The sequence below is a fragment of the Hydractinia symbiolongicarpus genome, chromosome 2 (assembly GCF_029227915.1).
Source record: "Hydractinia symbiolongicarpus strain clone_291-10 chromosome 2, HSymV2.1, whole genome shotgun sequence".
Taxonomy (NCBI): Eukaryota; Metazoa; Cnidaria; class Hydrozoa; order Anthoathecata; family Hydractiniidae; genus Hydractinia; species Hydractinia symbiolongicarpus.
The window spans coordinates 23,058,566-23,075,384 of NC_079876.1; the positions used below are offsets into that span (position 1 = coordinate 23,058,566).

At 31.9% G+C, this 16,819-nt stretch overlaps 1 protein-coding gene across 1 annotated transcript in view; it reads right to left on the bottom strand.

The window, feature by feature from the left end:
* The window catches only part of LOC130630225 (ATP-binding cassette sub-family D member 3-like), a 34,387-nt gene that overhangs the window by 16,798 nt on the left and 770 nt on the right, over positions 1–16,819 (bottom strand). Inside the window, exons 2-9 of the mRNA XM_057443628.1 lie at positions 14,110–14,146; positions 4,966–5,009; positions 4,746–4,797; positions 4,402–4,490; positions 3,992–4,061; positions 3,874–3,900; positions 3,730–3,800; positions 938–1,007 (exon numbers count right to left, since the gene is read on the bottom strand). Coding sequence (XP_057299611.1) covers positions 938–1,007; positions 3,730–3,800; positions 3,874–3,900; positions 3,992–4,061; positions 4,402–4,490; positions 4,746–4,797; positions 4,966–5,009; positions 14,110–14,146 — 460 coding nt within the window. The remainder of the gene's footprint in view (positions 1–937; positions 1,008–3,729; positions 3,801–3,873; positions 3,901–3,991; positions 4,062–4,401; positions 4,491–4,745; positions 4,798–4,965; positions 5,010–14,109; positions 14,147–16,819) is intronic.

Here is a 16,819-nt window from a genome sequence, read left to right on the forward strand (position 1 = left end):
ATGATGTACGATGATGATGATGATGTACGATGATGATGATGATGTACGATGATGATGATGATGTACGATGATGATGATGATGTACGATGATGATGATGATGTACGATGATGATGATGATGTACGATGATGATGATGATGTACGATGATGATGATGATGTACGATGATGATGATGATGTACGATGATGATGATGATGTACGATGATGATGATGATGTACGATGATGATGATGATGTACGATGATGATGATGATGTACGATGATGATGATGATGTACGATGATGATGATGATGTACGATGATGATGATGATGTACGATGATGATGATGATGTACGATGATGATGATGATGTACGATGATGATGATGATGTACGATGATGATGATGATGTACGATGATGATGATGATGTACGATGATGATGATGATGTACGATGATGATGATGATGTACGATGATGATGATGATGTACGATGATGATGATGATGTACGATGATGATGATGATGTACGATGATGATGATGATGTACGATGATGATGATGATGTACGATGATGATGATGATGTACGATGATGATGATGATGTACGATGATGATGATGATGTACGATGATGATGATGATGTACGATGATGATGATGATGTACGATGATGATGATGATGTACGATGATGATGATGATGTACGATGATGATGATGATGTACGATGATGATGATGATGTACGATGATGATGATGATGTACGATGATGATGATGATGTACGATGATGATGATGATGTACGATGATGATGATGATGTACGATGATGATGATGATGTACGATGATGATGATGATGTACGATGATGATGATGATGTACGATGATGATGATGATGTACGATGATGATGATGATGTACGATGATGATGATGATGTACGATGATGACGATGATGACAAAATAATAGATGTTACCTGTGTTAAAAGTTGGTCTGGGTTGGCTATTCTGTTGTCCAAGTTGTTCATTTTATAATAAGTCATGTTTCTACAAATGACGTTAAAATCAATACTAAGAAAAACTGTCACTACTATACAAAGACTTTGAGATGCGATATAAATTAATTGTTTAAAACTAGTTTCGAAATTGGCACATAAGCACCTTTCGCATCACCAGAATACTTTAATCCTAAATTAAGGTAGTGTCTGCTGCAAAAAAATTTGTTGTATTAACTAATACTAATACGCAAATAAAGAAATCGCATACCTTTTATCAATGATATCTGGAAATAGACATAATACATATAATTTATTTACATATAATACATATAATTTAATAGGCCATTTCCGAGTAAATGTAAATTCGTTCTAAGAAAAGTGTGCAGAGAATTCTTGAAAAAGAACCAAACATAAAAACATGACAAATACCCTGGAAACCAACACATTTGTTTTCCAGGAAGGAGTAATATAGATGTATAAGGTGCACTTTTAACAGAATAACGTCTATAAAACCAGAGACACACAATTCAAAATAATCGCAGAACTGTTAAAAATCCAAGCATTAGGAATTGCTCGCTTCGTTTCAACTCGTTTCATTGTAAATCGTCTCATGAATTTGTTTTATTTGTCATAATTATTCATTATGAACGATTTTTTTCATAATAAAAGTGCAGTGATTAACTGACCTAATTCTTTACAAATCACATTACCAAATAATCGCAATTCATGTCAATATTATGTTTTGCTGTCACGAAATTGAGGACATATTTTGCGATTCGGAAACTCCTGTTTTAATACTCGCGTTGATATAGTGGGTTTTTTCCCTTACAGGTCGAAGGATTAGAGTAAAAAACTTTTTTTTTCAAATGTGATATTCTAACAGCAATGAGAAAGTTTTTAACGTTTATAAGAACCAGCAGCCTTTTTCAGCTTGATTTGTCGTTATTTTGTTTATAATACTAAGAACATGATTGAATAATTCAGCCATCATCGTTTCCAGTGCTTGTTTCTTTAATTGTGTTGAAAATTAATTTCGTCCATATGAATATTATTTCCAAGGTACCGTAAATGCAGTATAGAATGCCCCAGGTGTTTTATTTAATTTTCAATATTTTTTAAGGAGGAAGCGTTTATTGAAAAGGGGCAATAGAGAGAGGTTGTTTATTACAAAAACCTGTAAAACATTTTGACACACTCTATTATTTCCGCTGTGAGGTTAAACAGATGGACCTTATAGAAATTACAGCAGTGAGCAGGATTATTTTTTCAACCCATTCTCAAAAAAGCGGGTTTACTGAAGAAGTAGTAACAGTAATTTGGGAATAATTGAGTAATTATTTTCATTTATATTCAATACATGGATATAAATGGACTGTGGGAGAAAAACTCTAATTACAGGCATTTAATATAAACTTTTTTTGTCTTCATCAACACGCAACTTGGCTGAAATATAGAGTCTCTTATATCCCTCTAATCAGCTTGGAATGGGTTTGCTTCCTCCATATTCATGTAACTGAATTGCTCTTTTAACATTTAGAGACTTTGTGACAAGGTTTACCCTCATTAAAACAGGTAATGTCATCTTGGCTACTATCGTGCATGTCACTGCACAAGAAGCGAACAAATCTCGAATCATTTCCTTGCTCAACTTTCTCTAGGATTTCCGAATCCACTAAACCCCTTTTATTTTTTGGGGTCCATAAATTTCCCACAATTTGGAAACTCATTTAATTCTTTTGCAGTGAAACATTCATCATAAATTTGTTGTTGTTCCAACTCAAACCAGAGGCTGGATACAACGTGTGCACCCTCCTGGAACAAAGACTACCTCAATATTCTTGCATTTCAATAATTCACATGCAGAATCTTCTATGTGGCATGAGTACGTATTCCAAGCCACTAAACGTCTGTCAAAGAATAAAAATTCCAAGAACATTGTTTATCCAGTTGCTTGTGAACTTAGTATTCCTCCATCTGTTAGGTGAAAATGCAACCAGATTCAGATTTTAGTTGTTAAAAATTCTATTTTTTAGGCGCTGCATAAAAAGATTAAGAGAAAAACTTACACTTTGAAAATAAAGGTTTCGTTTACTAATTATCTCTTTCCCAGTAAATGCCCAGGGTAAGCTATAATTTTTTTATTAAACCACAAGAGGTATTTATGCCTAATGCTGTACACAAAGCTAGATAGATAGGCAGTAAGTTGGTACTTTAGTCTGTTCTCCTTTATTGTAGCCAGGGAGTGATTTTTAATGTACAGAGTTACTAATTAAATTAGTTCTTAAAACAGTCTCCATATATTTGGTCCTCTCTCTTTTGACCGTGAACACTGACATAGGCAGAAGCAATTTAGATAAGCCTCATTTTCCTGTAGTATTTACAAGATGGATAATGAATGCATCTACACGAGGAAGGAAGCTCTAAACCTTGAAAAACAACATTGTATAATTGGTACTTTGTTTTTATTAATTTTCATTCTTTATGTAAAATTAACTTTCAGTTTTTGGCAGACACTACCTTTAAACAAAGATTTTTACTGGCTAAAGTCCATGATACAAAAGTTTAAAATGGACGATTAATTCAAAAGACAATATAAAAAATAGGTTGTAATGTTGCATACTGCTACTCTTGTTATCTATTTAAAAAAGAAGTTTTGGTTTGTTGCTAATAACAAAAAGAGCAATATGCATAAACAATAGAACTATATTTTTTTTGCACTATTGCAGCAATATTTTCTCAATTTAAAAATTTAAGAACAGAGGTCTACATACCCCAAATATTGTTCTTGTAGTTTCAAAGTTAATTGAGTGCGAAACCTCAGCTTTAGTTCTGAGATACCATACTATAAGAGAAGTCACGATTTACATTTTTTTCAATGAAGCAAAGATTTCAAAGCTTGTTGTAAAAGTAAGTACCTTTAGCAATTGATTCACAATAGCAATCTATGAAGAAATAAAACAAATCAATAAAAAGACTATAATAAATAAATAAAAAATACATAATCAAACAGAAGGAGTAACAGATAAAACTTACAAGTGGCATTGCTGTTAAGAACTGTGATATTTTCTCTTTAAATGAATCTCGATTTTTTGAAATGATAGTACTAAAAGGAAAAAAATAAAGCTTTCACTTTTAATTCAGTGGTAAATTATTAAACTAAATATGAGTTGTTGGTTTTCTCTATTGTTCACAACTTATACACTTTACGTTATGGTTCTGAAATACACAATTGCATTATTCACCAAATGTTTTGTTGCCTGGCATTGTCTAAACACTTTCTCTGAAATTTTATGAATAAGTACAGGCAAAAATTTATCACATAAACAGCAAAAAAAAAATAAAAAAATTCTAAATCATGGAATAGGTGTAAGCTTTTATACTTATTTATTATTAACAATACACTACCTAAAAAGTAAAAAAAATTCTGTTCTAGCCGTCCTCACCGTTCAATTGTTGTAGTCATTGATATCATCCACACATCACAATATGTTCTTGCAATTAATGAAACAGCAATCAGAAGAAGATAACCTGTCTGAAGAATGTTCAAATACGTGAAGAAATATGGTTATTACCCTTATGGTAAATCAATTTCTGAATAAACTGTTTATATCAATAGCAAAACATGCTGATTACTTGCATATTCAACCACAGAGAAAAAAATGACTTTGTTTTATTATAAAACAGAAGTGTATTCAATCAAAGGACCAGAACTACAATTCATTAATATACCAGCGAAAATTTGGCATACACATGATTAGTAAAACAGATAATTGAAAATTTGACATACTTCTTTACATATAGGATGTGGTATCAATATTTTCAAAATCCTGACCAATTGCCTATAAGAAATGAAACAGCTTAGGAAATAATAAAAATCATAGATGAATAATACATAGGAGCAAATCTTGTATTCTAAGAGCTTATTTTTATCATTGCCCTATGCAATAAATATGGTAATGGTATTGTATACAACACAAGGGTTTTTGTACAAAAAAAAAGTTGCATACCTAAAGAATGTAGAATCTACAGCTCCTTTGTCATTTTTCGTTTTCTAAAACAAAGAAAAGGAAGATTGGTGTACATTATAAAACATAAATGATCTTTTTGACACACCTCAACTAGAAATACATGATCGTATAAACATAGTATTTAATCTTTTGTTTATTTCTAATATCACCATAATTTAGAAGAAAAACAAAAGTAGCTGTAACTCTTGTGTTACATTGATAACATTTTTTAGTCCCAAATTGAAACCTGAATAAAAAGGGTTAGAATATATACCTTATTCCTAAGTGAAACTTAATAATAATTTTAATCCCAGGCATTTTACATCCCATTCTACAGGGTAATTATTGCATACTTTACCTACACTATTACATGTACAATATGTGAACCACAAAAAGAATTTAAATAAACATTGATCCCTTTCATGCTCAATATTTATGCATTGCAAAAGTGAAAAAATAAAATAATAACAGCATCATTGTTGGACCAACCAAAAATGTATCTTTGTCACAATACCTCTCCTCATGTCTAAAGAACAGCCTCGTTAAGTTTTTTTTTCTATAAAATTGCTGTTTACAATTTTTTATTGACTACGAAGGGGCAATTGCATTAGCTATGAATATTTGTGGTTCCTGCCTTATTACTTCAGGAAAATGTTACATTGTGGTGCTGATTTAAATTTATTGTCACAAGTTTTAAACATCAGAAAATGAATTTGCTATATTATAATTAATTACACAAGCAAAGTTATAGACATATGTCGTTTTTATTTGGCCAGGCAAATCTTACACCATTTTACAAAAGAAGTACAAAGATTTTCAATAAGTTTCTTTAAGTGGTGTTTTGCCACGGGTCTAGAGCTTATTTAACTTACTTAGGAAGAAAAATGTGGAGGTCCTTAGCAATTTTGCTTATTTCTATTATTTATACAAAATTTGAGGACTAAAAAAAATTTAAGCACTGGTCCAGAGAGAGAGAACAATAGATCTATTTCCACATCCATATGCGTCCACGAAATATGAATGCAAAAATGTAGAATATTATGAAAACATGATCAAATCTCAGGATGCTATAGTTGTTTATATGCAAGTTTGAAGAATGTATCAACAAAATGTTGACTTTTACAGCTTTTAAACTGGCAGTTTCACAAAATCAAATTTACTACAGTTATTAAAAGGGTATTGATAGTAGTAGTGCATCAAAAAAAATATATTGCTGATATTAAAAAAGCATATTTTTTTGGTATATGTTAGCTAGCTTATCCCAAAAACTAGTCACATTATTAGAATAATGTGAATACATTTTTATTTTACTGTTTTCTAGTAAATTTAGCTGCTGGTAGCAAGCCAGCATAACTTCCAGGCAAAAATCAAGTAATCAGCTAAGCTACAACCCCGGAGAATCATTTTAATTTCATTTTAAGTTCTCCCTTTCCCCAAAATCAATTTCCGATATGCTTGGCTGATGCTAATAGAAGTACTACAGAAAGCTAGATACTATAGTAACATTGACTTCAGGTAAAATGGGAGGGGACAGTAAAGAAATAAACATTAAAAATAATGAAAGGGCTAGATTTTTTATCACATTTTCACAAGTATTTTTTACAGGAATTGTAGTTGTAGTTTAGCTGCACGAGTAATCAACAAAGCATATTTAAGATTTGTTGCATAAAAAATATTTAAAATTAACATTTTTTTAAACTATTGTCTATTGTGATTATTGTAACTATCACACTCCCTCTGTCACTACTCTCTCTTTTACCAACTGTCAATAATTGTACATTTTGTATCAAGCATATGAATTGAAAAAGCATATAGCTTATCAAAAATCTCCATATGCAAAGTCTTTTTTTTAATTAGTACCCTATTTTTTAGGTGTTTTCAAAAAATAGGAAAATAAAATAACAAACTTTTTGTTATAAGAAAGTTTTTATTTCAGATGTAAACATGCTTAATTTTTGGCAAAATCTCAGCCTCTAAAACCAGATATATGCTTACATATATAAAATCTTGAAAATTAATCTTACAGAACTTTGTTTATTCACAAAAAATAATTTCCATGAAATTTTATTTTTGATCTCACCAAAAATTTTACATTGTTTTCTCTGATCAACATAACAAGCATGGCGAGGAATCTTGCAAATATTAATATGTAATATTGCAAATATTACAAGTAAACACTGCAAACTAAAAATTTGCTCATAACTAATCTTATTTTCATTTTATTTGGTATTTTTGTATGTGTCTTCCACGGAATAAAAATGGATATGGAAATAATTCTATTGACTGCCAAAAAATAACAATCATACAGCTTTTATAAAGAACGTTTGGAGAAACTAAATTAATAAAAAAAAGTTCTGCTAATGGTGAATTTCAGCTGAATGTTAAAGGTGTCCTATGGAGAAATTGTGCTATGAAGATTTCTATAAGAATTCGTCTTAGGACAAAACTCAACTATCCATGTTATAGACTTGTCTGCTTAGCAGATATGAAGTTTAGGAATGCTAAACTGTGTTATCCCAAAAGGTAAATTGTACTTCAATTAAGAGTACATACTTCCCAACTGAATGCTGGTCAAAAATAGTGTGACATTTTTTTATTTTGCTTTTTTAGCCTTTTTTACAAAAAAGTGGATATGTGTGGGTTGCATGATTGTGCAGTGTTGAAAATTTAGAAGGACATAGACCTCAATAGTACTAACAACTCCAGTAGTTTGAACTTTGGAATTAGGTGTTATTTTGTGGGTTACAGCTGTTTTTTGATCCTGAACTTTAATGTAACCCATAGAAACGCTCAATTAACATAAAAGACAGTGGGTTGTGATGTTTAATGCTTATTATTTTAACTCACGTAATTAGGTGTGCACTTTTCTGAAGTTCTAAGTGTGTTTTAGTGAGTTACATTTTGGGTACAAGAAACATACTCTGATTATTAGTGTTATTATAACCCACATTATTCAGGAGTAAGCAATGTTGCATAAAATAAACATTATTAAAAGGGAAAGGCTAGTAATAGTTACCAGATGAATTCGCAAGGAAGAATCCACTGAATCTCTCATTAAACTGACATAAGGGATACCAAACAAAAACATACAACACAGTAATTTGTCTCTTTTATAACGGGATGGCAAAAAGAGAAAAAAGCCCTGGGATCGAGGTTGCCCCCAATCTGCATTATTCTATGTTTATAACCGCTGAAAAAAACATCTAAAAATATAAGCATGTGCAACAAAAAAATTATAAAATAAAAATGAAAAATGTCCAAAAAAATCAAAGGCGTCTAACAACCGTTATGTAAAAAGTGAAATACGCTAAAACTATATACTTGCTTTGCCATTCCAGAAGTACACCAGGGAAAAAAGGAAACCAAACATTAAAAAACAATCCAACATTTTTCGTTAAGTCATACAAAATCAGCTATTCAGTCTATTCCATACGACAAACCTTCCAAAGTTATACTCAAAACATAAGAAAATAATAGTTGAAAACACTTAACAGAGAAATATAAAAACTTGAATCATTTGGTATATTGTATATCTACTGAAATATTTCAATCCAAAATATTAAAAGAACAGTTTGCTTTAACAGACCCAAACTTATAATCAAGAAAATCATGCATAAAATCAAAGAAAATAACAATGCAGTTTTTTCGAATTTAAGAATCGAATATATTTCATACGATCGTAACGTAACAGATGTAAACATTGATTTAACTTAATTTACATTTAGGTTTATTATAACGACATCAACACTTCACAATTTAAGTTTAGGTTTTAGGTTTGTTACACAATGGGTAGTGTTAAAAACAGTAACAACGGAAAAATTACTTTTTACAGTTTTAGTTTCAGCGTCGATGTTCTTAACTTTTTTGACAAATGCTATCCTCATTATTCTCAATATGTTCTTAACATGACAATGGCCTGAAAATACCTTTTAATGCCTTAATAAAATAAAGCATGCTAAAGTTACTATAGCCAGCTAATGGCAATTTCTACTACATGTAACGGTCCATTGCATGGACACAAAAAAGTTCAGTTAGTTTGATATACAATAAAAAAGTAAACTTTTAATTTTATGCGTCATGCAAATGTTTATATGTAATGCAAACTATCAAGCTTAGACATATTTTTAGAATATTCTAAACTTCTGACCTTTTTTTCAGAGTATATTCTTTACAAAATAGGTGCTTCAAGAAAATATTCTCCGGCTCAAGGCACAACAACAAACTTAATATTTAAGAAAAAAATTAACTCTGAAAGAAACGGTTAAAAAATTCTTATACACCAAAATTCATTCTATTTGTCTATTAAATAATTTAAACAACACACCTGCTTTTCGTTAGCTTTCTCAGTAAGGTCGCTAGCTAGGGTTTTCTTTGAATAAAAGTCCAATCAGTTTTTTACTTTTATTACTAAATTTCGCTTCATCCCAAAGAGAACAAATTGAAAATGTATGCTACAATTGTTTGATGTATTTCCAATAAATTCTTTTGGTGATGTTATATCATTGTACGTCTTTCTTCGTTTTAAAAAATATTTCCACAACAACAGTTTGTTTTTTACATTTTAGATTCATATTCGAATGCGATACAACCTTGTTCCCAGAACACAAAAATGGAAAATATAGAAAAACATATAAGCTTTATTCTAACCTCATGATGGGTAAACTTTGTTTGAAATAACGTTTTCAGGATTAATTTGAAAAACAGACAACCTTCTTCACTTCGGTTTTCTTTTGTCAGTTAATAAACAACTTGTTTCCATGAGATACTGTGTTACCATAGTAAACCGGGGTAAAATTAAATTATTTTAACCATAACGGCCGAAAACAGCACTGTAGCATAAATGACAAATGGACCCCTGATTTTTTATTTGACGGCTTACTTATTTTTATAGTAAATTTTAGCGTACGGCCACGTCATAAGAAAGTGACCCGTGACTCCCGTGCCATGGACTCATAGTTTTACTCATGCAACGGAATTGATATATAAGATCATCAATACAATTTCTTCTGACTGGAATTAGGTGTTTATGTGGGTTACAGGAACAAGAAATCACAAACTCTAAAAAAACACTAATTGCAAATGTTTTTTATAATACGGGTTTCTCGTATTCCCTCCCTCATTTTCAAGTCGCATTAGAACCGAGGCTTGGAATGGTAGAATATTGTCAAAATGGCTACGGAAAGTGGAAGAAACAGTGCTGTGAGTAAAGAAGAAATGTTGGAACTGTTATTAAGAGATATTGATTTACCAATTGCAATTATTAATGAGTCAAAAAAAGAAGCTGTTGAATTAGATACTTGGGGAAAGTTTTTGTCTCTTCTTCCTGCGTTCACAATAAAAGAAATTGAAGAACATCGTTTATGAAGTGGGAAAACGCCAGAGAGTTCTATAATAAAAACTCTTGATCGTGGGAGAAAGTTTAAAAATGAAAGATATTTAACTTCAGATTCAGTGAGTACAAAATGGGATGAACAATGCTTTTATTTAAAATGTCAGTCTAAGGCAAGCATAAAGAAAGAAAAACGATATGTGTCTGTAGCACTGTGTAGGTCAAGTGGAAAAGTTAGCAATGCAAAATGTTCTCGTCCTGCTGACTTAAGTGGCTAATGCAACCACATAGTGGCATTCCTACTTGAGATTGTGGACTATTCCTTAAACCAGCTCCCAAATGTGCCAAAAGAAATTTCTTGTATAAGTCATCTACGACAATGGAGGGTTCCAGGCGAAGTGTCGAATAAAGCTCTTAAACTTATGGATACAGTTATTCAAAGCCAGACTGCTTCACGAGGAATATCATCAACTCTATACGATCCTAGGAGGGATAAAGATACACTGCAAGATAGCTTGAATTTAATGCAAGCTAAGTTGCAGGAAAGGGACAAAAAAATTGGATTTGCTTGTTGTGTAGCGCCTGTTGGATTGAACCAAGAAAAAATAAATACAAAATTTGGTCAATTTGTTGTTGGTTCACCTCTTTCTTTTCACCTGAATCCAGTTGCTTTTACAACAAAAGTTGAAACAAACATAAACAAAATAAAAAATCTGTTGAGTACGATTACACTGAACTACCCTTATTATTTATAAAAGAGGAAAATGAGCTAGTACCAAAAGATTGGGTCAATACTCCTACAGAACAGAATTATCTTAATTCTATCAAAATATCTAGAGAAAAGTGCAGATTGTTGGAAACTCATACAGTTTCACAAAGTAAGAATGAGCTGTGAAAATTGTCAAAAAAATGGCAGATTGGTTGGTTCAAGCGAAGGTATTTATTCGAAAAAAAAATTTTGAAAGCCTTGTTGACATTTTTTTATCCACAAAAGAAGAAAAAGATCTCCATACCCTGTGCGTGAGAATTTTAAACATGGGAAACTGTATGAACCTATTGCTCAAGAAAATATGAAGATGTTATGCAATTTTACTTAAACCGCGATGTCGAAGTACGAGAAACTTGGTGTGTAATTCAACCAAACCTTTTTTGGCTTGTCGCAAGTCCTGATGGACTTCGATCAGTTGATAATAACAACATATTAGGACTTGTTGAAATTAAATGCCCCAAAAGTAAAAGGAATCACAATATACACGACCTAATTTCCGACAGCTTGTTCTATGTTAATAAAATTGATGGCAAACTTGCTTTAAAAAAAGATCATCCCAGTGGATATTACACTCAAATTCAGATGGCAATGGGCTTGTCAGGAGCTATGTTTTGTGATTTTGTTGTTTTTGTGTTTAATGAATTGATTATTGTTAGAACTCCTTTTGATGTAAATTATTTTTATGAGTTAATTCCCATGCTACAAAAAAACACATGTTGCATATATATAAATATATATAAAATATATATAAATATATATATATAATATATATATATATATATAAATATATTTAAATATATATAAAATATATATAAAATGTAATATAGTATATATAAAATGTATATATATATATATTTATATATATATATATAAGGTTTTCACATACCCAATATGATATTGTGGGTTACAGTACTTTTATTTAAGCTTTTTTAATCAAATATTAATGAACTATTTCACACAAAACTAATAAACTATCTAGATATTTCCAGGACTCTTTATAAAACTTGAAAATAAAAACAACTGAGCAAAAACTACATAAACCATATGAACTAAAGTTAATGACTTTAATAAATTATGCAACTTTTAAATAGCTAAAGAACTGCTGTCATATATATCATAAAATCATTCTGTTCAACATAGTACAATTTGCAGCAAAGTCATTGTTGGGAATTTCGTAGCCTTTTTTTATTCTGTGATGTTGACAAAAGGGTAAAAGATTGAATTCGTGGCTTCGCAGTAACACGCATTTTTGAGATATCCCGGGTGTTAGTTGATTCTTGGCTGTTCTTATGTTAGAAATTCCACACTTTTTTTTCTGAAACTAAATGGAGTAGCTTTTGCCTACTTTTAGTTGGTTTACCAGTGATTGATAGTTGATAAAGAACATTGGGTTGCTTTAATGATAAATCGTCTTGTGGTTTGTATATAGGAGTTAAAAATTGTGGGTTACAATTAAAAAAATTATACTCCTGATAAAAAGTTTCATAATACCCTGTTAAGGCACATATTTTTCTTTTGTTCCTTTTTCCTGGATACTGTGACCAAACTTATTTACTATTGCAACCCACAATTTTGAGTTTAAAGCTAAAAAAGCTGTACTTTTTTTGAAGAAAAAATTATACTAACTGGTACTATACTAAACTACCAATATCAATCAATATGCGGATAATTTGATTAATCACAACAGTTTTTAAGTCATATAACCCACAAAACTGCACCAAGAACATAAAAACAGACACTTATCTACAGCATAGGCAAAGTGAAGGTTCTCTCAGGCTAATAAATATAAAAGTACTACAAGTCTTCTTGGCACCTGTTTTTAGAATGTAATCCACAATAACACACCTAAATATCTTGGTGCTTGTATCTATGTAACCCACATGGCATTGTAACCCACAATTTCACACCTGTCTTATAAAAATAGAACTGGTATAACCTACAGTATTTGGTTCCTTTTCCAAATTAAGCACATATTATCCAGAATTTTTAAGGGCATAAATTTTTTACTGTAACCCACATAATCACACCTAAGCACCATTTTGTTTGGATGTCATTAAAAATGTCACAAAACCCATGTTAATATTTGACTGGCATCACTGGTTAAAAAATTGTTCAAATATTATTTATAACAGGCCTTGCCATGAGCAAAAAACCTCCCGAGCAATTAATTGCTCGCGTCAGAGTGTCTACGCGAGCAATTTTGCTTGCCATATTTTTCGCTAAAAAAACTTTACATTTAGTCTCTTTTTCAGGAGAGGTGTGCGCCTTGGCACACACCTAAATCGTTTTGGGTGTGTGATTAAAACGTCCGCCACATTTCCAGTTTGGTCGGACATGTCCGTAGCTCGTTTTGAACTTTCGTCGGTTAAAACGTCCGATAGATTTCCGGTTGAACACTTTTAGATCTCAGAATTATTGAATAGTCCTGGTCCTTTAAATCCACAAGCAAGCCTATCCATAGCCAACCTGACCATCCTAGCTAATTCACCAACTCCTGACTTAGTTAAAAAACTACGTAGACATAAATCTCTTTTGCCCGGCCCCTTCGTCGTTGGTAACCAGGTCTTACATAAGAAATCCAGCCATGCGGTTCTTAACTAATGCGGAGGTGAACGCCGCCAGAGCACGGATGACGCAAGTCTGCAAAACTGCACTTACAGGCGGAACAGACAATTTATCACGGATTTAATTGTAGATAATTTCTTCATTTGATGAAACAATTGGAAACCATAGCAGGTCCAAATTTAATGGATTATTTTCTTTATGCCGCAACTGTTATTCAAACAATTTTCTTTTCAGTTTCACTTAAAAGACCAATCAATTCTTGAGAAAAATGTTTACACTTATCTCAAAATGTTAATTTTTACGCGAGCAATAGAATGCCCGGGTAACGAGCATCTACGCGAGCACTACGCGGGCGCTAGCAATTGCTCGCGACTCATGGCAAGGCCTGTTATAAATATTAAGTCATTGACCTAAGGTTGTCGGGTCTTTTTTAATATATGAAAATCAAACAAACATAATAATAGCACTGAATATAACATACCTCTGTTGGGATATGAAGATTGGTCAACCCTTTTATCCTACAATAAAAATGTTAAATGTAAATGTACCGTACAAAGTTAAAATATTTTTTACAAAAGTTCAGATTACTTCCTTTGTTGACTAGCAGACTCTTATTAACTGAGACAAAATGAGGTTTCATGAGGATGAAGCAAGACATAGGCAGTGAAGAAGGAAGGTTCTGATTGTTTATAAAGGAGTGACATGATGAGCTAAGAAGCAGGCTAAGCATTTGTACCATTAGAGATTTTATCAAGATAAGAAGATTGAGTTGTTGGAACACTTGGAAAGAATGGTCTTGGATAATTGGGTATGGAAGGGAGACTTAATAATTTCTGGGGCCAATCCCAGTGATAGACTGAGAAAGACTTGGCAAGAGGTAATAAGGACAGATGCAGAGGAATTATTTCAACATAGTCCAGATTGATTATAATATAATCATTAATCCTTTCCTTCTGCCTTTTATTAATACTTTTCTATTTATATCTAATTCCCAAAAATCATTTTAGGAGAACACTTATTTTCCCCTGCAGTTTATTTTCACTGCAGCAGTTAGCGCATGACTGTTACACTTTCCTGATTTTCTGAAATAATTTGGTTTTATACCTAACATGGAACAGGGAACTGCAGGTGGGCGATTGAAGAACCTGCTCTCTGTAGACTTGTACATATTTTTAAAATTCACATCAATACTAAATAGCTTGCTACCTGTTTGATATTACACTTTTAGCTATTTGGTATTACTCTTATTGTATTTTTTCCTTATGCTTTTCTCTGTCTAAATTTTCATCTTTATACTTTTATCTGCTTGCAAGATTGCTGTTTATCTCCTTCAGTTAACCATGAGGCAACAAAGTAAAGTGGTTTCACTTTCTTGAAAATCTGTATGGAAAGCCAAGTTTTTTTGTAGACTCACAATTTTATTTTTATGTTTTAACAACACTCCGTGGCATTTGAAACAGATCAGATTATTTCTAACACACACACTTTATCCTCTTGACAAAGCAACAATAAAAAATGGTGAAGGACATTAAGGTAATATCTAGTGATGAGTGTGTTCCACAAAAAAAACTCCTCATATGTGAAATACAACTAAAATCCCTAAAACATTAAACTAACCCATTTATACGAAGACTTAACTGCTGGAAATTGAATAATGTTACACAAAGGTTTTAGGCGATTGTTTTCTGGGAAGGTTAACACTGTGAAGAGAATACAGAGGACACCTGGAAGCTAAGCTCTCCTAACCTCCACTGATAAAATATGTGGCAAAACTAGGACACAACACCACAGAACGGGTTATGTGGTGGTGAAATTACGAAGTAGTGTTGCTATGGCTAAAAAAGGCAGTGTTGGAAGTTATAAAAGCAGAGTTGTAATAAAGAAGAATATTTATACAAGCCAAATGTAATGCTAAAAGATCTGTATAAACTCCTAAGAAGACTGCTGAGGTAAAAAAGTTTGCTGAACCCAAACCTGGTATGAAAGACATCTTTAAAATAGCAAGCAGATAAGAAATGATAACCAAGATACCATTTGAGATAAATGTGTCAACGATGATTCTGGAAGCCTTGCAACAGATATCAAGGCTAAGAAGGCCTTGCAAAACTATGAGTGCGTTCTAAATATATAGAGTTTCCATGGAATTTCAATAACCTGACCACTAACTCAGTTGCTGGTCCTGCTATTCTTATCACGTTCGACAGTGCTAAAAGCTATTGTCAAAAGGGAACCAGACAAGGCTGCTGGTCCTTCAGGAAAAGAAAAAGAGGAAATTACAGGAGACTAAAACTCCTGGATTATGTCATGAAAGTAATGGAGAAAGTACTCAAAAACATTATCAGGAATAGAATCTTCATAGATAACATGCCAATTTACTGCATGCCAAGATGCGGCACAATTGACGCAATATTCATCCTTTGGCAGTTGCTTAATGCTGCAAATAATATGGTTTCTAAAATACTGTTGTTACATATACCCCAGTCAAGGTTAGTTTAACACTAATTAGATGAGCCATTATTTTTTTTTGCAAAAATGTATTCTTGCAGAAAGCATGCCATTTTAATGCTTTTTTCGTGTTTGTGACTAAAAAAATAGCTGTTTAATTAAGTACTATTTGTTAGTTAGTTATTGATTCATTGTAGACAGTTCCATCACAAAGGTTTACCAAAATGCAACTGTCACGATTTTGTCAATACTAGCTACTCGTTCACTATCGTTTTTATCAGACATAGATCTAATAATTGGGGTTGCTAATAAGCCAGATGACAAAATGTGGTATCTATTTTTAACCAATCCAATTATATACACGTTCGATATAAATACGAACACTTTCAATTGTCTGTTTGTCTTAACTTCTTTCAAACTGAGCTGTTTTGTTCCTTTGGTGAAACTTCAAATGATTAACTCGACACCAGCTGTAGCTGTAAACTCATCAATAAATCTAAATCCCTGATCAGCTGAAATTTGATTGCCCGGATGTTGGTCTCTTATTTTCATTAATTAACTCAACATCACTTATACGCCCATCAAGTGTCTTCAATAAGAAGAATGGAGCCATGTGGAGTACAACCAACAATAAATTTACCAGTAGAATGCTTTTTGTAGTTAGAATAAATTGTAGCTCTATCCTGTAACTTTTTTGATGTTTGATAAATAATTCCGTGAATTACTTATCAAACATCTAAAAAATT